General features: G+C 40.3%; 2 protein-coding genes across 5 annotated transcripts in view; one reads left to right on the plus strand and one right to left on the minus strand.

Moving 5' to 3' along the window:
* ripor2 (RHO family interacting cell polarization regulator 2) overlaps positions 1-17,394 on the plus strand; it is a 62,325-nt gene extending 44,931 nt beyond the window's left edge. For all 4 annotated transcript variants that reach the window (XM_067613030.1, XM_067613032.1, XM_067613031.1 and 1 more), the window contains exons 7-22: positions 6,884-7,033; positions 7,665-7,728; positions 8,077-8,120; positions 9,013-9,138; positions 9,465-9,613; positions 10,228-10,357; positions 11,416-12,171; positions 12,558-12,742; positions 13,055-13,217; positions 13,343-13,472; positions 13,619-13,780; positions 13,891-14,064; positions 14,722-14,924; positions 15,043-15,126; positions 16,007-16,097; positions 16,563-17,394. In XM_067613030.1, coding sequence (XP_067469131.1) covers positions 6,884-7,033; positions 7,665-7,728; positions 8,077-8,120; positions 9,013-9,138; positions 9,465-9,613; positions 10,228-10,357; positions 11,416-12,171; positions 12,558-12,742; positions 13,055-13,217; positions 13,343-13,472; positions 13,619-13,780; positions 13,891-14,064; positions 14,722-14,924; positions 15,043-15,126; positions 16,007-16,097; positions 16,563-16,663 — 2,712 coding nt within the window. In that variant the 3' untranslated portion in view covers positions 16,664-17,394. The remainder of the gene's footprint in view (positions 1-6,883; positions 7,034-7,664; positions 7,729-8,076; positions 8,121-9,012; positions 9,139-9,464; positions 9,614-10,227; positions 10,358-11,415; positions 12,172-12,557; positions 12,743-13,054; positions 13,218-13,342; positions 13,473-13,618; positions 13,781-13,890; positions 14,065-14,721; positions 14,925-15,042; positions 15,127-16,006; positions 16,098-16,562) is intronic.
* A 3,016-nt stretch (positions 17,395-20,410) lies between these two features.
* On the minus strand, positions 20,411-24,459 carry gmnn (geminin DNA replication inhibitor). The gene is made up of 7 exons (XM_067613035.1): positions 24,332-24,459; positions 23,950-24,014; positions 22,352-22,453; positions 22,088-22,241; positions 21,897-21,979; positions 21,337-21,447; positions 20,411-21,021 (listed from the first exon to the last, which is right to left on the minus strand). The coding sequence occupies exons 2-7, from the start codon at positions 23,998-24,000 to the stop codon at positions 20,806-20,808; spliced, it is 717 nt and encodes a 238-aa protein (XP_067469136.1). The 5' UTR covers positions 24,001-24,014; positions 24,332-24,459; the 3' UTR covers positions 20,411-20,805.
* Between the last annotated feature and the right edge of the window lie 580 nt (positions 24,460-25,039).

The following is a 25,039-nucleotide window of genomic DNA, read 5'->3' on the forward strand; positions in this document are numbered from 1 at the left end:
TCCTGTAATGGTCTCCCTCGCTGTGCATCAAATCAGACGTGACAGCAGGCAATCAGAACACACACGCCCAAACAACAGCGCCGTTCCAAAGGTAACCATGGTTACCCGGAGACGGAGCCTTTGAAGTCCTGAGGAGCTCAGAGGAGCCATCTACTGGGTGACGTTAACCCTTTATGTTCCTATACACCCAGACGGACAATAAAATCTCACCTTCAGACGTTAACACATGTACGTAACAATACGACAGAAGACAAGCAGACAGATTTGCGCCTCAGAAGTGTTTCTGAAGGGTTGAAGACGACAGTGAATCTAGGTCAGGCCATAGTGGGGAGCCATTGACATAGTCCTTAAACACAAGAAGATGAGAAGAAATGGAGAAAAAAATGTCTGATGAGAGACATTTGGTTTTTTGAGGAACTCAGGGAATGTATCTGCATTCGTGCTCCACTTTGACTTTAATAACAAAAAAAACCCCCAAAAAACACAGGCAGATTCTGTCCTCTGAGTTTAAAACAAACACACACTCAAAGCCTTTCTCCTTAACATCTACCATCATTCTGAAGCAGACAAGCCTCTTGTCCTCTGTTCTTCCCAGCTCTGTATAAAAATAGATTTGAACACACACTTGTAAATATTTGAAACAGTGAGGGAGTGACTGATTTATCTAGTCAGGCAGGTAAAAAAAAAGCCACAAAAGTAAAAGCAAAGAGAAAGTTAAATCTAGCTCTCTCTCTCTCTGTGGTCTTTCGTTACAAATATAGACCAGTGCCCTTTTTAATAAATCCTCCTCTTTTCATTGAATTGACTTTGTGTAGTCTGTTGGCTGGAGATCAAATAGTTTCAATAAATTCTAAAGGCTTTGTGTTAAAAACTTTACTCAGTAATTCTTTGTCATTATTTGAATCTGTTGGTTTTATAAACTAGTTTTTCCATCGGAGTTTCTGCATCAAACAGTATTATTTGACTGCAGGAAGTAGGCATGTAGTGTAGTAAATGTTCTGGCTATTTTCTACAGAGGAAAATGAAAATGTTCTCTGAAAATGTTGCATGCAACATTACAACAAAGAATTATCATTGTGCAGATTTTATAGGAACTGTGAAAGTTTGGAATAACTCTTGTAATTTATGATTTGAATTTTAGGCAAATTGCAGTCATGAATAAAACTCATGTCAGTGCCATCAATGCCAAGTTAACTATCAGCCCTGGAAGCCCTCTGCCTGCCTCGTAAACTATTGACTTTACACACACATGTACACACACACATACACACAGCCACACGAGACAGGTCCATTTCCAAACCTCAGCATCAGCAGATAGCTATCGAGTGAGATCAATTGAGTGTTCAGCTAAGAGAATCAGCCAACCACAAAAGCATTGAGGTCAGGGAATTAAAACACACGCACACAAAGAACTGGCCTCATCCTCATATAAAGATATAGAGAGTGGTGAAGTTACAGTATAACTGATGCCTGAACTGGTGCTGCTGTGATGATCTGTCCGTTAATGAGACTCTGACAGAGTTTTGTGTGTTTATCCAATTATCAATTCCCACACAGCTGTCAGGTCTATCAATTACCTTCAGACAGACTAGAGGTGAGGTTCCCAACATCTGGGCTGCAGACTGGTACCAAGCCTTGGAACATTTGGCTTTGGGTTGTGAGGAAACTATATTATCAGCCAAAAAAATCTGAATAATTATTACATAATTTTACATTCTATCATAGGCTGTTTTTGTGATAATTACCTTAAATTTGGGGCAATCTGTGCAACATTTTCCCCTCATCTCTCTTCACAGCCCCGACAACAATATACAGATTTTTTTTTTTTTTTAATTAGAGGTCATCAATATGTGAGGTAACCAGTCTGTCATCAGCCACTTTCAGCTTTCAGCAGCACATGAAATCTGTGAGGACACTATCTGAGTGTTTCTGAACTGTCAGTCTGAATTTCCTCTTATTTAGTCAGTGATCACAATGAAATACATCGTGTGAAGTTAAGTTTCAGTGTCAGCTGGGTTTTGTTAAACCACACCTGAACCAAAACTTTCATGATTTGTAAACAATAAGAAGTAACCTATTAAAAAGGTTTATCTATGAATTAGAAAAGACAGTTGTATTTGAGAGGTGTGTGTGTTTAGGTAGGGAAGGATAAAACATTTAATAGGCAGGTGTTGCTTATAGACCTGTGGAGAGGAGGAGAAAGATGACAAAGGAGTCATCATCACCTTTTATATTTTTGCTATTGGTACTAACAGCTGGAGAGTGTGTGTGTGTATGTGTTTGTGTCTGTGCTTTTTCAGACACAAAAGTTGCTGCGTCAGTGGAGGGATACAGGAAATAGGCTGAAGTCTGACCTATGAATGGATTGTAAAAGGAAAAGTAGATTTTATTTGCCAACTTTTTCTGACAAAATAACACAGGACACCCAGAGTACCTGATATGAAAATGAATGTTAGATGAGTATTTTGTCATTCAGTTGAGTATGTCAGCATCATACACATGCATACCTCATATATGTGAACAAAAACATACAGTATGAATAAAACTGAAAAGAAAGCAGGACAATAAAAACACCTCACAGTTAATTAATCGGTAACTCTGAGAGGACGTTTAGTGTTTCAGCAGCTGCGAGCTACAGTAAGTGTGCACTTGTTTGTCGGCGCTTGTGCTCAGGCGCAGGCGTGGCTCTTTGTGCAGGACAGCTGCCGTGAGGGACGACTTAACAATTGTCTATCAGCGAGTTGTTAGTGAGCGAGTGTGTGTGTTTGTGACTCACATCAGCCGGGTCTTTTGTTCCTGTTCGTGCTGCTGGCTGCCTGCAGATGTCTGAGCAGTAATTGGCACACATGGAGGAAGCAGGTGGCACAATACAACCCCTATGATGTCCTGCATGGGATAGGGTCCATGGTGTGTGTAAGTGGCTGTATATATATATATATACATATATATGTGTGTGTGTGTGTGTGTGTTGGCCTCTAGTATCAGCAGGGCATCATTAAAGAGATGAGTGACAGAGATTGAAGGTGAGATGTGCGGCTGCCAGGCGCCTCCTCTTCCCCTGAGAGAGAGGGAGTGTGTGTGTGTCTGTGTGTGTTAACCGTGTACTAAATTCAATACAAAATGAATGTAAGTACTTTGCATGTGATTATTTTTTTCTTGCTTTCCACTCCTCCCTTGAATTTTAACACTAACACACACACATACACAGACACTCTAAGTTCCCCAGAGAGGGTCGTGTGTGTTTGATGCTGTTTGATGTGGCCCGCCTGTTTTAATCTCCTTATAATCACTTGCCCCCGGGCAGAAAGTGTGTGTGTGGATGTGTGTGTGTGTGCACCATTATCCTCCGATGGCCATATCTTAAGAGGATTCCTGCCATATCCTAAAGATTCTCCGGTTGTATTCAACATTCCCCGCTATTAAACTCAGATATACAGGAGAGACAATCCTTTAAAACTCCCAGATAATCAAAAAAAACACCACATTTACCTCTGACTGCACCAAACAAACATCATTAGTTCATATTTTTTTTAAAGGATTATCTTCAGCTGGACTTGAAAATACAAAAAACAGCAACAGCGAATGTAAAAGAGATATTTCATCCTCATAAATGTGAACACTGTATTATCCTCACCCGGGGCATAATTGATTCCCCAATAAAGATTTTCCCATAATCCCTCACTAGGGCTCTGAGCCGAGCAGGTTTTGTCATCCCACTGAGCTGTAATTAATACAGGGACTCTGAGTCCAATAGAGGATGTAATTTAGAATACATTTACATTTAATATCTCTTTAACATCTGGTAAGAGTTAATTAAAAAAGGTTCAGGTGTTTTTTTGTTATGGGATGAATTTTAAACAAGGATTGATTTTTGTGTTGAAATAGCCCTTTAAATGAGCACACTGGTGTCACATTTTATGTCCTCAGTGGCTTTTAAAAGGGGACTTCACACATTGGTTTACTTGTTTTATAATCACTCGCCCCCTGACATAAAGTGTGTGTGCAAAGAAGCATATTAGCTGCTCAATATGTGTGTATGTGTGTATTTTAATACACATTTTATGTATATGCCTGTGTTGCAGTTTCTCTATTTTCTTTGTTTGTGTTTTCCTGTTTCTTCTTTTACTGGGGGTGAAATGAGCCCGAGGCACCACAATATGCTGATGGCTGTCCTCTGGAGCGGAGCTTGGCTGACCTTCAGAAGGACATTTCCTTGAAGGCAGCAAGGGGCTATTGTAATTGGGGGCGAAAAATTAGCTTAATTAATTGATAATGATATGATTAGTGATGGCTTGAGCAGAATGATGGCTATTCATCAGCCCCAGTTTGTGAAGGCCTGTTTTTGTTACCGAAAAGCACAATTTTCTCCAAATGAATTGAACTCATTGTAGTCACCTACTCATTCAGGAGTACAATAACATTGTATTTCTCGACTTACTCAGTGCAAAAGTTCACTTCTTTCGACACAGTTTAAGTTCCTCTTCTTTACCAGTGAAAATTCAAAAATATCCATAGCTCATGTTTTCCTTGGTTACGTTGTAAACAAACTTGTTTTAAAGCTGTCGATTGTTGGCTCCGGACCAGCTCCATAGCAGGCAGAGAGCTGAGAATAACAGTCGTGGTTGGAGGGTGTTATATAGCTGGCTCAGTTCAGCTGCTGCAGCCGCACCATATACACCACATACCACAGACAGACAGATGGGGCTGGGTCCCAGTCGGGGGTTGGGGAGTGCTGAAGTGGGCTGGTTGTCTTTTTGTATGTATGTAAGCCAAGATAAGTCATTATAACTTTACAGACATTACCCATCCTGAACAGAAAAACCCCACTGCAAACCACAGCAGCGTTTCACTTTTTATCATACATTAAACCTTCATGTGAGTGTGCCCATCCACCACAGCAAAAACATTACACTCTCTCCATTATACATCTGCAGTCACAAGCATGCCGGCGGTGTGCGCTTCAGACATAAAGACACACAAACAAACACTCAGAGAAGCTGCTAGGACAGCACGAGCCAGAATGGCCCATTTTCTCCCACTTCTGCCTAATGAGTGCCATAAAAAGCGAAGCATCAATATTTCAGCGCTCTTGTCAGGCAAGCTGCAATATTTCCCTTTGATGAGTCTCACCAGAGGTGTTTTGTTTTGCCCGGATGTCACTCCGATCATATGTGAACTCAGGAAGACAGAAAATTAGACGGACAGGACGCTGAAAATCTGGATTGTTAGTTGATTGGGTTTTGTGAGAGAAATGACTCAGCAGAAGTGCATTTTTGTCTCTGTTTCTCAAGGACACTTACTTTGATTCCGTAGAGTATAATTTTAACTCTGTTTTGTTTGATCCTGCCGATTTTGACACTTCTGACATGAACATAGTGATTCATCCTCACGCTTTTTAAAAAAAAGCTATAGTACGCTTTGTTAGATGAAAAGATGATTAAAAACAAACACGAACACACTAACAAAAGAAAGTGTCAGATTTTAACACCTTTTTAACTCTGATGCTCTTTAAACAGAAGTCTTCTGCCATGGAGTTACCTTTTTATTCATTTTCATATAAACATGGCTATATATTTTTTATTGCACTTTTCTGAACATAGTTCCAAAGTGTTTTACAATAAAATAACAGAGTGAAATGATAAAATAAAGAGTTTTCCAGTGTTGATGATTGGAAAATGAACACATATGTAATAGTCTTCACCCCGACTATTTGAGTATTGTATTAAAAACGCTGCAAAATGCTTGTGATGTAACCATTACTTCCCGATTTTTGGCGTTCCCATGACAATAATCTGTGTGGGTCATTGCAAAAGGTTTTGACTTTAACTACCATGTTGCCCAGTTACCTTATTGTTCTGAAATGGAAGCATGTTTCATCCCCTACATTTGGAGATTGGATCAAGGACGCACTGAAGTTGGAGAAAATAACACTCTATGAAAGCTTTGAACACAATCTGGAAGCCTTAAAATCCTTGAAACAGGTGCCTGACACATCCAACACGTCTTATTCTGATCATTTCACATCACATTCCAGCTCACAGTAAGAAAAGCAGGATATCGATGGAGTCGTTCCCTCTCCCCCTGTGGGTTTGGATGAGATCAGGCTGGCGCTGCAATCTGAAGTCGGGGCAGACGTCTCCAAATGAGCTCTAAACGCCGTCTGTTGTTCCCCCGCTTTGGGAGTGTCCCACTGGGGTCTCAGACTGGGACGGCGTAGCGTCTGCCACTGGAGGCTACAGTCATACTGACACATACCAGCTGTATCTGTTCACTCTGGCAGTTTAGGAGTCTCTGCTACTTATCTGTTCATCTCTATCTTGTCTCTTTTGATGTCTTTCTCTCTGTCTATGAATAATTTTTGCTTTGATACTACTCTAATTTCTTTTCCTATCACCTCTTTTGTTGTTTTTACCTTGTCAGCCTCTTCCTCTTTTCTCCTCTCTGGAATCTAAAAATGTATTCTCAGTCACATTTTAACCTTCTTTTTATATATTTTGTCAGTGTTTCATTGTCAACAAAACCTATTTTTAGCTGTTGTTCAAAACCCAACATCAGTGCTAAGTTACTGTTCAAACCTAAAGCCATGTCAGGCACCCTTGAATGAATCCCAGTGAGATGTGAACACATCTAGAATAATTTAGATGTCAGTTTGAAGTTTTTGGGGGAGTTTGCGTCCTGCCCAGGGATGTTTTGATGTAATGTATGGAGGGTTTCAAACTTCAAAGACTCGCTTCATTTGATTAGTGCAGAAGTTTCCCCTCGTGTGTGTGTGTGTGTTTGTGCATTAATTAATGTGAAACTTTGCATGTGTGTGAATGCATGCTTGTCCTTCTGGTGCACTTACTAAAGATGGGGGGGCCTCTCTGTGTTTGTGTGTGTTCAGGTGGACGAGCTCTATGAGGCGTTCTGCATCCAGAGCCGTCTGAGGGAAGGTGCCAGCCGGATGAAGCAGGCTTTCTCCTCATCTCCCTCCACTAAAGGCACCAAGGAGAGCATCGCAGAGGTCAACCGCCGGTACAAAGAATACACTGAGGTACTGACATAGAGCATCAACAACAACATAAAGTACATTTACTCAAGTAGTGTACTTCATACTACTTTATACTTCCATTCCACTACATTTCAGAGGAAAATAATGTACTTTTTAACTGCACTACATTTATTTGTAAGTATGTAAAGTAATGGTTGTTGACTAATATGGTCTGTATGGGTAATGATATAGTGAAGACGCTGGCTTTAGTGTAGTTAATAGATATTATTGTGAAAACATGAAGCACCTGAAATACAATTGGAACAAAAACATTTCAAGATGTTAAATGACACATTTGCAGATGTAAACACATGTAAACAATATGCCATAAAGAGTTGATCCCACCTGACAACACCCACAATATACTCAACTGTAAACATGAACACGTAAAGCCAAATACTTACATAATGACCTTTAAATCCCAGTAACACACACACACACACACACACCTGTCATCATCTGTCCTCATCTGTCCTCAGGGCTTAGACCAGCCATCCTGCCTCCTCTGCTGTTTAGTGTTGACTGGCATTGTCAAAATCTCCAGAGATAACATGATTGCTATTGTTGTTCTTGTCTTGTGTGACAAAGGGCTTTTATGCAATCTGTCTTATCTTCTTCCTTTTGTCTTTCACAGAACATGAGCACGTTTGAGAGCGAACTGGAGAACCTGCTCGGGGAGTTTCATATCAAAATGAAAGGTGAGATAAGAATTCTTCTAAGAAAACCCATCCACATATTGATACATTCCTCTGAAATGGAAGGCGTTACTTCTTTTATTGTTTTGAATGTTTTGTTGATGTGTTGACAGCTTATTATTCAGAGCATGTCCACACTGTCCTATTACAAGTAATATGTCAATCAAAAGCCAAAAGTCATGATTACTGTAGCGGAAAACTGAACCACTGTGTTGTCACCCTGGATTAGAAAGTCAGCTAAGGTTGCAGAACTTGTGGTTATCCACATCATGTCAGTTTCCTGTTTCTTCTGCCTGTTCTGTGTGAATAAAATAAAAAAAGTTCCAAAGATCCATTTCTTCTCTTTGACAGGTTTGGCCGGCTTTGCCAGGCTCTGTCCTGGAGACCAATATGAGGCAAGTTCATTGTCCTACCTTTAACACTCACACTGACATCTCATCATCATGTGAGAGGTTTCTCAACAGAGTTTTGTTTAGATGTAAACATTTTGCAAGCGACTTGTTAATTTCTTTCCATTTGCTCACAGAAGTTTCCGAAAATGATCTTACAAATGCAAATTGCAGAAATGAGACAGCAAACAAACAAACAAACAAACAAACGGAAAATTCCCCAGAAAAGAAAAAATTGGGCCAAAAAAAAAAACGATGGAAAAAAATAAGAAAGGGAAAAACAAACAAGTAAAAAGTGAGTAAGTAGTAAGTAATAAGAGAGGATGGATCAATAAGAAAGCTGCATTATAACACAACATTTATGTTCATTTCATGGGCATAAGATATTATTTCTGATCAGTGGGTGTCCTTGTTTTATGTTTTTGTCTGCAGCATTAGTTTGTAGGTAATTCTTTTACCATTTTCCTTTTAATCTGCTCATCCATTCTCTTGTGGAACGTGCATCCTTGCTGAGGCAATGTCCACTTATACATGTCTGTTGCTTTAACCAAAAGAATATTTAAGTATGAGTATATTTATATTTATGAATATGTCCATGATCTCGGGGGATTACTCCCAGTACTGGTTTTTTAGGATTCATCTGATACCTCCAGAATGTTATTTATAGAAATTAAAAACTTTGTTCCAAAAGTTCATCAGTTTGGGACACGACCAAAGAACGTGTATACAGATGTTCAACATTTCAGACAATTACATTTGTCACTTTAAGGTTTCCATCTCCATTATTGAAAAAATTTGCTATTGTACTAACTCGCAGCTATCAAAGCTTTGTTCTTTTTCTGGATTATGACTCATTTCTTTCTTTTCTGTCTGCTGCCTTCTCATTTGTTGCCTTTAGATCTTCATGCGGTATGGTCGCCAGAGGTGGAAGTTAAAGGGGAGGATTGAAGTGAACTCCAGACAGACTTGGGATGGAGACGAGATGGTCTTCATGCCTCTCATCACTGACCTTATCAACATCAAGGTACTGATAACTAGTTAACTTAGTGCCTGAGATAGCAGTAAATAAACAAAGTGAAAGTTGAAAAGCAGACGTACAACACAATATGCAGGTTTGTTTTTCCATGCACGTTATCCAGGACTGATAGGCTTATCAGGTCCAACCGATGAGTGGATTCTGCACAAGTCTCTGTTTGACTTCTTATCTGCAGTCGAATGTGATAGTTTACACAAAATCACGGCTGGTGCAACTAAACACTTTATCAACAATCATCTGACTTGTGAAGAACTTGACTATCATTTCCCAGACACAAGTAGTAAATAAATAAATCCTGTTTTTGGCCCAATCAGGTGACAGAGCTGAAGGGCTTGGCCACTCACATGCTGGTGGGCAGCGTGATCTGCGAGACCAAGGAGCTGTTCACTGCCATGCCTCAGGTGGTGGCTGTGGACGTCAATGACCTGGGAACTATTAAACTCAACCTGGAGGTCACGTGGTAGTAAGTATCCTTTAATACATACAACAAGCACCATTTTTTTTATGTTGTTCAAGCATTTTTTTTGGTTAGACTGTAGATTTTTATGTAGGAAACTGTACTGTCTTCAGCAGAATAATAACAATAAAGCCAACCAAAATATTCAAGCAGTAAAAAGCTGTTTTATTATTGCATAATTTGTATGGTAGATTGTTTTACTGATACAGATACTGTAGATTCATTCAATTGCACATCATGCTCACGCCAGTAAAGTTTCAATAACATTTCAGTGAGGTTTTATAAAAGGGACAAATGTTACTTCATGTTCCAGTCTGATATATTTAAAAGACTTTCAATGCTTTGATGGTGTCACTGCTGGGTCGCAGGGTTGTGAGGAACAGTCTATAACTATTTTGATCCCTGCACAGTAAATATCTCCATCACTGGTTGTATGTTTTGTTGCCAATGAATGCCTTCAATAGCTGTTACATGACTTATGGTTTCCTGCCATCTGGTGGGGAAACATGGTCATTACAAGTTATGTCAAGCAACTCAGTTCTGTCCTGCAATGACCCCGAATTAAAGAAATCCCTTACACAGCAAATAAGCAGAGATGATTGATCTGCTGTCTCCTCTAGCCCCTTCGATGTCGAGGACCTGACTCTGTCATCTGGCAATGTGAGCAAAGCCACAGCACTCCAGAGACGAGTATCAGTCTACAGCCAGGGCACGCCGGAGACCCCTACCTTCCAGGACACCTCCTTCTTTGTGAGTCCAACACACAAGCCTCCTTTCACTTGTTAGATGTGGTGGGAGACAGCAGCTTTTATCTCATTCTGCTGCTTTTTCTTCCCCAAATCAATGTAAATAGACATCTTAGCTACAGTAGAGGAAACTGAACTGTATATTTTACAGGCTTGTAACTGAGAGAATTGAGCTGACTCCATAGTCTCTGCACACTAATTTGACTTTTGCCTGCACCCTGCTATATGGACATTTTAATTATGGCCCCAAATCTTGCAGTTTTCTTAGTTAATGCATGTAATGTATGTGAGTAACGCTAGTGCTAATAAACTAACCCTCACCCATTTCCCCGCTATCCTCCCCTTTGCATTTCTGCATTAAAACCCCTTACCCACACTCTGTCCCACTTTACACGTTTATCCCTCCTTCTTGTATCTCACTCACCTGCCTTCACTCGAATTACCCAACACCTTGTCCTATTTGCCTGCGTGCATTTGTGTAAAGAAGTGGCGGCCATATCCTGTGGAGCGCCAGCGCCTGTCCTTCCTGCACATGCTCCGAGACACCCTGCTAGAGAAGCTAAGGCGCAGTCGCTCGTTTGGCGACCTGGCCTCACTCCGGCCAAGGCCCAAATCCAGTCTGGAGGTCTATGTGAGTGTGTTGTGGCCCCTCAGCCCTCCTAACCGGACTCTTGTGTGCCCCCTTCCTCACTGACATGGTGGGGATTTTACTCTCCTGCTGCTGTGGACACATTTGGGCTTGTTCAGTCCCTTTCTGTTGGCTGCAAAATGCCATGTGTGGCTATGTGCATGTTTATTTGCATGACATGCTTTAAGATGTCTGTGTTGTTGTTATCTGTTTCTGTTCAGATTTAATTTACTGTCTTGGTTGAGAAGAACTGGTCATAATAATTTAGAGAAAACAGTGGAGTTGGAGTAGATCTTTTAAATAAGTTGCCATTACTTTCTTCACTTGAGAGAGCTTTCTCTTTGTCTTACATGCACTCATTTCAAACTACATCTCCAGATTAATCTCCCACACTTTTCTGCCACACATGTTTACTCCCTTGTCTTCCCTTTCAGTCCACTTTACCAGATGATGTCTTTGAAAATGGCGGCTGCGGTGTGGCTGAGTGCAAGCGTCTCTCTTTCACCTTCTCCGACACCTCTGGCTCCACGCCCAGCCCCAGCCCTGCACCAAGCTCCCACTCCACAGGCCAGTCCAACCCTGAGATCACCGTCACTCCGCCAGAAATAGACCCGTCACCTTCACAAATCCTCCCAACAAGAGGTGACTCCATCGCAGAGGAGCATTTAGAGGAGGAAGAGGAGGAGGAGTATGAAGAAGATGGGGAGACGGGTAGTAGAGGGAGCAGGGCTAGCGGGACCAGCGCCAGCCTTGCCAGTGACGAAGCGGAGGTGGCAGAGGATTCAGAGTGGGAGCGCACAGAGTCCCAGCGAAACTCAGGTTCCAACTGTGGTTCGGCTGCTCCGTCGTTGTGTTCTGACGGCCACTTGTCTACAGTGGCCCCAGAGGATGTTTTCTTGGACCACACCGACGAACTGAAACCTGTGGAGCTGGACACAGAGGAGGGAGGCAGCCTGACGAGGCAGCTTGTGAAGAGGCTGACTTCTTCAGACATTGTGCCACTGAGTGGAAGCTCCATGGAGGGTGGAGGAAGCCTGAGCTGGGCAGGAGAGGGAAGCAGGGCCTTCTTGGAGAGCAGCCTGGAGGAGGCCATCCACAGTCTGCTGATGAGGCTGGAGTCACTGACTCACCGCTGCAGAGAGCTGCAGGACCTGGAGCAGGAAGTGATGCGCCTGGAGGACCTACTGAAGGTGACCTACTTACTGCACTGAATGAACAAAGAAGTATTTTATATTGAGTAGTTTCAGGGAGTGACACTTTTTAAATAAACTCGACCTTTTACTGTGTTCCTCATCCAAATTGTTAACTAGTTACAGTACATACTCATTAAATCCTCCTCCTTGCCACATACTATGTACCTATATTTTTTATTTTACTGTACTCTGATAAAGTAATACAGAAGGTAGATGATAACATAGAAATACTCACCAAGAGTTTAAACCTGATTCAGATGTCAAAAGATAAAGAAAGAATGAGACATGGATTAGATATCATGGCAAGAACTGTGGCAGGTTTACTTTGATCATGTTGTAGAATTTTTAAGAGTTAACACACTTTTACCTCCTCTTGTCTGTAGTGTCGTCTCCCGGGTCACAGGAGCCGGTCATCCAGCCTCAGTCTGACAGTGGAGAGCGCCCTGGAGAGCTTTGACTTCCTCAACACCTCTGACTTTGACGATGAGGATACAGGAGACGATAACACTGTCCTCAGCATTCCCCCACAGAGGTCTCCGCTTTTTGATGCAGATGGAGAGAGGATCGGGTAAGTGGAGGACAGAGGGAGGAGGACAATGACGCAGAGTACATTTGCCGTTGTATCATGACCTTCTAATTTATAAATGTATGCATGGTACAGTTTAAGTATGAAAATTAAAGTTTGTTGTTAAGGTATCACATATGAAGCACAGTAAGACACAACAGCAGTATAGTTTTGCTTTCTTGTGCTAAATGTAAAATCAGCTACTTGAAGGTTTGGACAGAAAATCTGCATCATCTTGCATCAGGGCAGCAGAGTAGTTTGTCATTCTGTGTTTCTGCTGCCACTCGGTGGTGACTCTGGTTATGTGCCTCTCAGTGGCCAGCATCCAGAGGCCAGAGGACACCTGAGCGAAGCCCTAACAGAGGACACCGGGGTGGGCAACAGCGTGGCGGGAAGCCCCCTGCCGCTCACCACCGGAAACGAGAACCTGGACGTGGCTATCGTCATCCACCTGCAGTACTGTAATCACCTCATACAGGTAGAGCTCCTTCTGATAACTGTTACAAAATGATTTATGTCAGCCACAAACCCCACCCCCACACACAAATTTGACTTTTGTGTATCAAACATCTAATTTGCTTTTGTTTCTTTGTGTAATGGCAGTTGTTGAGCGGGGTGGGTGTGTGGCAGCGTCGCAGTCTGCTCCTCAAACTGTCAGGTCAGACTCAGCTGTTAGAAGAGCTAGCAGAGATCAGCGTTGACAGACTGGGAGCGATTACATCTGCTGCTGATGGTGCGTACCAACAAGTGAAAACCTTTGTTTCATTGGTGTCTTATGTGTTTTACCAAACAACAATTTATCTGCATACACAAAGGACTTTCTGGTTTGAGTTTTTTTAGCGTCTGACCTTCTGTTTTGTGGTTGTTGTTTTTTTTCAGTTCTCCCGGGACTCGCAGAGCGCCCTGAGTTGATGACTCTGTGGTCAGAGTGCAGTGGGTCTGCAGGGCTTTTCCACACCACACTGGACAGAGTGTTTAAACACATGAACCAGCGCTACACGGCAGTGCTGCAGGAGAGAAACCCACACAGTGCTGACACAGGTTGGCTCACATTTATTTTGTTCCTGCAAACAAGCCAAAGGTTACACTTCTACACATTCAGTATTAGTCTACGGGTGCTTGTTTACACTTTTTTCTTTGTCCCTCTCTAGTGATCAGTACAGTCGTGGGCGAGATGGTGGACAGGAGCGACCTGGTAGCTTCACACAATCCTCTGGCCTCTGCGCTCTCCCAGGACGTCCTGACCGTGTTTCAGTTCTACGGCTACATCTTACAACATGAAGTACAAGACATGGAGACACACCTGCTGCACCTGGACAGGGAGGGTGAGCAGGATTCACCCTTTAATAACTTAATACCTCAATGTTTAAGTGAGGATATATTTTTTTCATGCACAACAAAGATCAAGCTGGATTTGATAGTTATATGTACTGTACTGTACATAAGTTCTGACTGATCAGCAGGACTGTTTGCAGATAATATGAGCAGCTGGAACTGTGTTGGTGTAAACTCTCCTACATGTTATACTGTATACAAACATGAGCAATTGCGCAAGCTAACAAACATTTTGATGGTGATAACAGAGAACATGTGTTTGAATGAAAGTGAGTGTGGGAATATGGTCCACATTGCTTATAGTTGCATTACAACGTGTTTAATAAAGAATAATAATAATCATGGATTGGAGAGGAAGTTATACAATATACAATAGTTGAGGCTAATCATTTTGTTTTTTACTGATTATTTTTTACACAAAAGAGCAAAAAATCAATTTCCACCACAAATTCATGTCCCCATGCACTCAGAGATTTTCAGCTCCAAGAAGTCTCTAATCACCAGTCAGTCACTGTGAACAAGGTCACCTTGCGTTGTTGACAGCTCAGAAAATCCTTCTATGATTAGAGAGATAGATAGGTAGGTAGCAGAAAAGACTCCTCTGCATGGTTTAAACTTGGACATGTGTGTTTGTGTCTCATCTTCAGAGGTGTTTGCAGAGGGCTTGTGCAGTGGGGATTATTCTCGGTGTCTAGCAGAGCTGGAGGAGGTGCCCCTGTCATCCCTGTGGCCTAAAAACAGTACCCTGAGGGCCCTGGCCTCCCTACTCACTGCAGAGGATCCTCAGGTCAACAAGGCAGCAGCTGACTACCTCTCCTCTGCAGCATCACACAGCCACTTCAAGACCAGGGTGAGTAGTGTCAAAGAAAGGAGAGTTAAGAGAAAAGGAGAAAAGAGGTAGAGAAACACCACCTCAGATACTCCTGACAGATGCCACAAGCCACATTTGAATGTTTGTGTGTGTACAGGCAGTGGAGTGCTACACCCAGGCGCTGTCAGAGGCCGGAGTTCAGAGCCAAAGGGCAGCGTGTTCAGCTCTCAGCTGTCTGCAGGTCAGTGGCCTTTTGCACCATGTGACACTAAGAATGTGGTACTGATTTTAAGTCTCTGTTTGTGTTTTTTCAGGCTAAATGTCTTTCTAAGCAATACTGTTTAAAGAAGTGGTTTGTAATTTTTCCAAGTCTGTCTTAACGAAATACCCACTAGCTTTATTGTAAAATATGCAGGACAAAGCCGCAGCCCTATTTCAATGCATAAATGCATTCTAAAGTTCACCCGAAGCTAATGTGGGCGTTCAACAGTCTAAGATACACAAATCCAGCCTGTTTCCCTTGACAGTGTTTCCCTGCCAAGCTGCAGCTGAGGGATACTTCCTCATAGCTGCATGTAGATTAGGTTTGTTCCCAGGACACAACATCAGCAATAAACTCACACTGCCAGCACAAAAATACCAACTCGATTTGGCTAATGGGACCACTGGAGCTTCATATTAGCCATAGCTGAACTTTAAAATGTGTTTTTTCAGAACAGAATGAGGGACTTTGGATTTTGTCCCTCAGTGTAGTCGCTTTAGGAAGCTTCACAGTCGGTGTGGATAGGAGGAGTGATTACAGTGATCAGAAATTACTGGGAAGTAGTGAGTGGAGCATGAATAATTTTATAAATTTAGCTAAACTGTTTAACATGTTATTGCCATGTTATGAGACTGAAAGAAACACTGATTCAGCATGAAGTCATGTGAGAGTCGAGCTACTCGTCAGGCTGATACAAATATAAACTGTGTCTAATGTTTTTTCTATCAGTTTGGTTTATAATGTTTATTTTCACCATCATCATTATATATATGACATTGAAAAAAGTGGAAACTAAACCACTGGCTTGTTCACAAGTACCCTCTACAGAGATGTTTTCTGTCTGTCTGTGTGCCTGCAGGCCGTAGAGAGTATCAGAGCGGTGGTAGCGCTGTGTGATTCAGCTGATGAGGAGCTACGCCACGTCGCCATAGAAACCCTGCTCACATTTGGTGAGTAGCAGATTTATGGAAATCAAACGTCGCTCAGCTTTGATGCTCGTCTGCAAATCATCTTTATTTCTGATTTGCATTTCAGACACATTCCTCAATTTACTTTGCACCATAAAATATAAAGTTAGTAAATGATGAATTGTAGAAAGTGTATGCGCACACTGGATTAAAGCTGCCAAAATTTAACTTGATTGAAAAAAATCAATGTGTTGACCTTCATCAGGTAAACGACCAACATGACAAGCTTTAAATCCAGTGTGCAGATACTCTCCGTTCCTTCTTTGAATGATGATTTTTTTACCCCTCTTCACTCACCTTCATCGTGGTTTAAAGCAAAAAATATAAAGACTGCATAGACACCTTTTCAATCTGAGAAATAGTGAGTTATTTGTCATCACTGAAAGCTGCTTGGAGGTGCTGCACTTCAAGGTAACACTTGTGTGTGTGTGTGTGTGTGTGTTGCAGGTGAGGAGGGGCGGCTGGCGTACGAGCAGCTGGACACCGTGCCGGGAGAAATGATCCGTTTGGGCACGCGGCGAGGCAACGCTGTCACCACTGCCTTCTGAGCCATCGTGCCACTGAAAAACATCCCAGACGACCATCCCAGCCCAGCACTGTCCCTCATCTTAACCCTACCCTGCACACCTCACAGGGCTGCTAATGACTTGATCAGTTTATGGATCTGCTTATTGTTTAAAGGATGTTGGCACAAACTTAAAGATCACCGTCACCACTTTTGATCACTGTTCTTACTGACACTGCCTCCTAAAAGGAACTAACACCAAACAAACTGTCTTAAACATAAAGACACACAACCTATACCCCTCCTGCACACACACACACATATACACACACATAAACACACACACACACCTCGCCCTTTCCTCCCCCTGCTTTCTGAGCCAGACAGACTGGTCATGTTGGGTTTAACTGGAGAATTTTGAGTGGACATGACGTCGCTGAAAGCTGCTCCAAAGACTTGCAGAAAGTAAAATTTGAGCAATGCATCTTCACCACTTCACACAAGCACAAAATACTTGTACCACTTATTCACTGATCAATTATCATCTTGATTGTGACAGAGTCAGTCGTTTCACGCAATATTCTAATTATAATATTTGTATAATCACTGTTTATCTCATGTTTTAGTTTGTGGTTTTTGCATTAAGGTGCATAGAAGATGTTTTCTGGCGCTTTTTTGGAGAATTTGCACTGTTGTAAGGCATGTAAATATGGCATATTTTACACGGCCGGTGTAACGTATGTGGTTGTATTCGAAATGTATATTTAAGTTCTGTTTTCTAGTACTTTCCATTTTTTGGGTTTCAGGGATTCTTGTATGGTTGAAAGGTGTGTGTGTGTGTGTTGCGGCAGGACGTTGAGAATGGCCTCTGAGAGAAAGTGAGGTTAAATGGTTAAAGAGCCCGAGTTTAACAGCAGTTTACAGTTCTCAACAGATTTAGACCTCAGTTATCAGTGGAGGAAAAGAACAAACGAGACTCACTTAGCAGTTTTCTTATACTTGCAGTTTAACAAAGTGCAATTTTTTCTGTAAATATGTGACTCTTTTGCTCTTTTCTATCCGACATGACAGATTTGACCATTTGAGCCTTGATATGGTCGAGCAGGCGGGTCGATACACTCTTTTGTAAATGTATTTTTTTTTCCTACCAGGTACGGAGCCAGTCGAGGGCAATAAATTCGGTTTAGAATCGTGTGAGAATGCACTTTCTCAATATATCTGTACAGAGAGGAGGTTCCTTTAGGCTGAGGAGAGGTGTAGCCTGCACATTCATAGTGAGCTCATAGCAGAACTAGAATTGAAGCGTTTATCGTGAGAAGCGGCAGAGTGAAGTGTTCTGTTTTCTTCGGGTCTCCTCTGTTTGGGGAAAACTGACCCGAGGTTAAGCGTCTAATTCCAACCTGTCTCATCGTAACTGTACTACTGAGTCCGGTGCTAGTGCACGACAACAAAACTCACATTTGTTCACACACCTTATTTATTATTCACTCCTTGTAATTCTAATATTCTCTGGAGTTAAACTGTAATAGTGCAGATGACATTGTTATGTAAATGAATTGTATATTTATGTTCTATTTTTGATCAGGTCTAGTATTTGAAATATTGTTTATCGTTTAAAAAGGCCTCTATGTTATTGCCATGCTTAACTTTAATTGGAGTTTATTTTGGATGAATTAAAGTAGATTAATTATAATTTTGGAGAAGATTAAGATTTGCTGATAGTCTAATAGTATTATAGATTTCTTTTCCCTAAAAAGGTCCCAAACATAATGGGACATTATATATTAGAAATGTTACTTTATTACTTGAGACTTATTGTAACCAAAGGAAGAATTAATTCTTAAAATTGTCTTTTAATAAGAGCTCATAATTCATCAAGGAGAATGTATTTTCAATACAACATTTGCATTTTGGCCAGACTTACCTTTAGAAGCACAACTTAAAAATAAGACAAATCCATAATATATGAATCTTGTTACATTTGGTTCTAACCGCACAGTCAAAATAAAGCCATATTAATTAAAAACAAGTGGTAATATTTTTATGAAATGTATTTTTTTCTTTTGTATTATAATCTGTAAATGTGTGAAGTTGTTACTAAAAGCTAAAGATGGTGTTTTTTTTTCTATACAGCTTTTTGCAAAACATGGTCCATATTTTAAGTAACAGTTACTTTTATTTCTTCCATGATGTGAATAGCATTACAGTATTTTTGGTAGAGTATCCAATTTATCATTCAGTGTCTGTTCATTACTTTTGAGTGAGCTACTTTCTTTTTACAAACTTGCAGTTGACCAGTGTTATAAGTTGATTCGTTGGCTGTTCAATTCCTAATCACCACAAAAAGCACAAGTTGTCAAAATGTGCACATCTTTAATTATTTAGAGACTGGTTTTAAGAATAACTTGGTACAATTTGCTGAAATTGAACTTTATTCATATCTGTGGTCGAGAGCTTCAGTACTGATCCATTTAAGTTGCATACTACTCTTCTCCATTGTGGTTAGCAGTATTTCCTCTGCTCATCAAACGTTGCAATAAAGTTTATTTTTGCATAATTAAAAATACAAAGTTGTGAGGCTGTTCTTTTTTTACAGTCTTCAGTCAGCGTCAAGACCAGTGGTTGTCATTTGTGAGCAGTGACTTTGTGGATTTGATTTACATTTGAATATTCAAGGGACAAAAGATTGTCACACATAGTACATTAACAGTACAGACAAGAGTAACATCCTTGTTAACATGCAGGTTAATTGATCACATTATGAATTAAAAACTTATCTGCCCGTTTCTCACTTTTAAATACACAATGAAAAAGTTTCATATATTTACCTTCTTTGATGTTCTGGACACTGACGATGACTCTTTACCACCCTCCAGTGATTAAAGTTTAAACTGCATCAGTGTTCTCACAGACTTTGTGGTACATTTCCAAGTGTGTTACGACTTCAAGAATCACATATTGGACTTAAATTTTGTGTCAAGTTGGTATATTTCCAAATAACTGGTTTACATGAAGCTGAAAGGTTAAACAAAAGAAACAATTTCACTGAATAAAACCATTGGTGGCTTTCATCCACCAAGGCTGCACAATACCCCATTTTTAACAATAGAAAGATAAATTAAAAACTGTTGGCTGGTAAATGAAAACAGAAAAATCCTAACTTATAAAGCCAACTGACTGAGGTTAACCAAAAAGTATTTGGATAATTGTAATGGTGGTTTAAAATATGTAACTTGATATTTTACTTTTCTAGTAACCTTTTACCACATTTTGTTTCAGGGCTCCTGGCCATGTCAGCAAGATATTCTGACATGGCAATGATAGTATTTCAAGCATTAAAAGCTGTATGAAAACACCTCAATGCTTGCGTCTTTTCTGTGGCTTAATAGCAGGTTACACCTGCCAGGTTTAAGGTTGCAACTAGTGGTTATTTTCAATTAAACTGTCAATTATTTTCTTGACAGCCCAGAGATAATCAGTAATCAGAAAAGACTAAAGAAACCAGAAAATATTCACATTGAGCAGCTGGAAATCAGAATTTTTACATTTGAGATAAAATAACTGGTGGTTGTTTATTGACTAATCAACTAGTTGTTGCATCTCTAGCCAGGTTTGTTTACTAAAAGCAGACTTAGAGTTGCTGCTTATGCAGTCTTTTCCATAATCACCAGCACCTGGAAGCCATTTTCAGAATCAAGTCTGCATGCCAGACAAAGCCAGTTTACCAAACAAACAGACTCCCATTCAAGATTCATATACCTAAATCTAATTTATATATGAAACCTAAACATATGTCAAGATTTTTTTTTTTTTAAAAAGTGTTTATTTTACATTAACCATATGTACACAGCTGTGGCATAACATTGCACAATTTCACAGTGTAAACACTTGAGGACTGAACATAACGCCATCCTTGGAACAAAAATGCCTCAATAGACTTCCACAAAACATTTTGACTTCACAGTAGGGACAGCACAGGCGTTGATAGCAAAAGCTAAAAATATTGTAAAAAGACAGACATCCCCATCTGTTAGGCTTAAAATGCAGTTTGAAGTACATTTTAAAAAGAAAATTATAAGCTAGTTACTCAAATGACGTCTACTTGTTGCTGCCAAAGCACACTGGCTACAATCTGCTGACCTGATTAAGCAGGTCAATGTCCCATGATGTGCCAAGAGTTGTCAGTTAATCCTGCTCTGAGGGTCCCGCTTGTTCATGGTCTGAGGTCTGTTCTTCTTCTGCATCACTCTGACTGTAATCAGAGTCTTCTTCCTCACTCTGATGGGCCACTTCACCGTCATTTTCTTCCAACTCGTCCTCCTCTTCATGCTCATCCTCCTCCACATCAAGGGCCATCTCCCTCAATTCCTCCAGATTGTCTGGGCTCTTCCCAGTCAGCCTCTAAATAAATAAGTTTAAATAGTTGGTTAAAGTTTAACAAGTTGTTCCAGATTGCACTGGTTTTCATGACAGCATCAACACCCTGTATGTGACATTAAAATGAACTCTGGAATAAAGAATTAAAGGAGTTAGCTCAAGAAAAATGTTTAAAATGAAAGTTTATGCAGATAAGCTTTAATTCAAAACCAGGTTCTCTACCATAACAGGAAATGCCTGTGATTAAAATGATAAGTTATTGTGTAAACAAAATGTCACACCAACCAAACATTGTCTCTTTAGTGTGACATAACAGACGAGCAATGCTGGTGTGCGTACCTCAATCATATCAGCCATGTACTGTACGTGTTGTGCCAGCTCTTGCAGCTCTTCATTGTCACCCTTAAGCTTTGTTATCTGTTCCTCTTTGGCCTCGATGTCTTTGTGTAACTGGTAAAAAACACAAAACACATTAAGCACGACAGAGACCAAGATCAAAAAGGCCAAACGTATAAAAGCAAAGCTGTGGTACAATGGGCAAACTCAGCTGAGATTAAATGAAAGTAAACAGCTTCAAAGCAATGCATCTTAAATACACCACAATCACCCACTGAAGCATTCAGGAAATAAAATGAAAGCTGTTGGGAACAGTGGATTAGGCCCGATTTTTGGATCTGGCAAGTAATCCACAATCAGATTTTATTACAGGCTTGGCACCTTCAGCGTTATTACTTCAAAGTTAAATAAACTGATTTCAATGAGTGTATTCAGGTGCAGAGTTAATTCAAAAATCGAGTGCCAGCTGGACTGAAGCCAATTAAGGTTGACTCAGCCGGTGGGAGCGTGGGAACAGCTCAGTTGACAGCTAAACATTAGCAGTCTCTTAGCGATTAACTCACCTTCTCGTTCTCCTGTAGAACATTGTACAAGGCCTTCCTTCGCTCCTCAGCTACCTCTTTCCAGTAAGTGGAAGGTGGTGTTTCTAGAATAGCGGGAATTTAAGGTCAAGGTAAAAATCAAGATGTTTTTGGGGTATACACACACACACCTCAATCTGGGGCTAGTTAGTGCTTTTATTGTGAATCCCTACCTTTGACCATGAGTTCATATGCTTCATTGGACATGCCATCTGTCAAACACTGACTTTCTTCTGTTTGGGTTGATTTGACTTCTGCCTTCACCCTCTTTGGACCTCTGGTTTGTTCTGCGCTCCATTGTTTCCGTTTGGGAATGACCTTTCCTGCCTAAAGAGAGAACACCAGCTTAGAAGTCAGTTTTACATATGACAACTACAGAGATCTTGTTCTGTCATTAACCAAATCAAAATGACTCCCAGCAAAAAGCCAGTGCATACCTTAGCAGACCTTCCCATTTCTTTGTTGACAGCTGAGAGTTGGAGGACCTGCAGTGTTTGCCTGGGGGGGCCCATTGCCTTTTGAGATGGGCTGAAAAAGCTCTGGAAGACATCAAAAACCCCAAAGTTAAAATGTGACCATATGTAGTTTGGAAATCTAAAAACATCAGGATGGTAAACAAAAACCAGAAAGCAAAGTCCTGCCAGAACAGTGGCATACACCCTTTCCCAAGTGAATCTTTTCAAATCATTTTCAAAGTCTCTATTCACTGAGGCTTAGCATCACTTTTCACACTTTACTTTAGTTACACTGTCACCATGGGAGAGGGCATAAGTGAAGTGGCTTAACAACACTGCCATACGCAACAGGCCTACAGGTGTGGGAATAGGGGCAGGTCCCACATTCAACAGCCGTGGGAAAGTGTTTTTTCTTCAAGGTTCATTATGGAGCAGTTTGTTAAAGTTTGGCTACAGCCTCACAACACTGACTGTGCATTTCATGCCTACAGAAAAAGGCAATTTGAAGTTGTTAGGGAGACAATGTCTGACACTGAAGTACAGACATGTAGAAATCAAAACACTTAGTTCTTTGTCTAACCAGGAGCCAGCTGAGCAGCATGTCATACCTAATGAACACAACATTACTCAGACAAATTTAGCGTTTTCTCAGAACCATCGCTCACAATAGATTCAAACTTCACTTCTCCGAGGAACAGTCAGTCAATACAGAGACAGTTATACAGTCTCCTGCCACTCAGTACAATACTGGGAGAATGATCCTTTCATTGCTGTAGTCATTTAACACCAATCTACTCCAATAAGATTTTTCAGACACATTTTGACTTAGTAGGAAGAGCACAGGTGTTACTAATATTAATGATGGCTTATTATATTCAGGTGTCCCAGTAAGACAGCATGCACATGATTTATTTCAATCATTTACATCTGTACTCTTCCTTCTGTGACATGCCAAAATGTCATCTGTGAAAAAGGCCTATTCCAGTTCAAACTACCAATTAATGTTTGGAATTTGAATTAATGCACGTGCATTTTGCTTTTCTCTCATTTTATTGTACCATATCTTCTACTGCACTTATGCATTTCAAGTTATGTTTGTTGATGTGGTGTCCCTGTAATTCCCCTTCCCATTGTCCTTTGTGTTTTTTTAAACGCCATGTCGTGAAACCAAAGGATAATTTTTCAGTGTGGACAATACAGTGTCTTCCAGTTCCTGGAATAAAATATCCAGTCTATGCACAGTCACTTCATTGACTGTGCATTTCTGCCATCTATATTGCGAGTTATTTACAAGACAAATAAAACCGAAACAAAAACGTTTTTACAGTGAATAATGGACTCCTGACAGACACAGAAGAGTCAAAAATCTCCCCAATCTCACCTACAGACACTGAGATCCAGCTGTTAATAACACGTCAGAAGGGCCTGTGTGATGATACATCCATCAGCAGTTATATATCGTGTTAATATTCTACTTGTGTATTACCGTGAGCCCTGAACTTTAACTGTTACAATACATTTGGTGACATTAATTTCAAGAAAAACAGATTTCTAAGAGAGAATCTATCAACGTTACTCACCTTTATATTCTCATTAGACCTCTGCTGGTTGTGGCTTAGCTTTCCACTCATTTTCTTCCACAGACCTGATAAGGAAATTATTAACTTAAAGTTAGCACACATTTTTTAAAAAGTAAACAGGATCTTTTGCTGTGACACATTTGTGAAAGTCTGCTATTGATTGTTTACCGTATAAACATAAAATACGAACTCATTAGCTTGTTAAAATACAAGTTTACAGGGCGGCCTCGTCTGTAGAAAAACGGCCAACTGACGCAGCTAAAACAAGCTCTGCTAATGCTAATAGACAGTTAGCTGTTGTTATAAATAGTTAAAGAGCAGCAGATGTAGTGAGAATTAAAGTGAGACATTTTTAAAGTAGATAAACGTTAAATCAACTTACTATTGATGAGAAGTAACCTCGTTGTTGTGGCGGAAGCCTTTCTTTCTTCTGTAGATCTCGCGCCAGGGGCTTAAATACGCCCATTCAGTCACGTGGTAAAGACGTTTTTTTTTAGAACCTTTATTGAAACGTGACAACAATTCTTTATAAACATAAATGCACAGTACAATATTAAACACTTCTTTTCAGACAATACACAAGCATCATATAACAATCACATATAAAACAAAGGGTAATAAAAGTAAATAAAATAAAATAAAACTAAGTAAAAAAAAAAAAAAAAGAGGAGTCCTGGAGCTTCTCTGCAAGTTTAAGATTCAAAACATTCTTCTTCTACATTCATTTCAGTGATAAAAAATAATGGCACAGCTCCTTGTGAAATATGTAGAAATTCAGTTGTGTTTCGGGAATCTATTCTTATGTAAAAATAATTTTCCAAGAATAATAATTATGTTAGTTGCTAAGTCATGTGTTCCATCTTTCATAAACATACCAAAAAAAAAATCAAATTTTCTTTTGTTAATTCAGAGAAATTGTCAACTTTAGGTAATAACCAGTGGTGAAAATCTTCCCAAAATGCCTTGGCTAATTTATATTCATAAGATGAATGTTCTGTTGTTTCAGTGAGTTCATCAAAAAATTAACAGTTGTTGAGATTTGAGACAGTTGAGATTTTAGTGCTGTTGTTATTTTTGTTTGTTTTTTCAA

This window comes from Thunnus thynnus, chromosome 15 (genome assembly GCF_963924715.1).
Source record: "Thunnus thynnus chromosome 15, fThuThy2.1, whole genome shotgun sequence".
NCBI classification, from domain to species: domain Eukaryota; kingdom Metazoa; phylum Chordata; class Actinopteri; order Scombriformes; family Scombridae; genus Thunnus; species Thunnus thynnus.

Bases quoted from the DNA above. Each gene is read 5' to 3' on its own strand.
- gmnn (XM_067613035.1), bottom strand. From the start codon at position 24,000: ATGAGTGGAAAGCTAAGCCACAACCAGCAGAGGTCTAATGAGAATATA. The intron at 22,242-22,351 runs GTATGCACTGGC...TTCTCTCTTTAG, and splicing joins AAATGGGAAGGTCTGCTAAG to GCAGGAAAGGTCATTCCCAA. The intron at 21,022-21,336 runs GTACGCACACCA...TTATTTATTTAG, and splicing joins ACATGGCTGATATGATTGAG to AGGCTGACTGGGAAGAGCCC.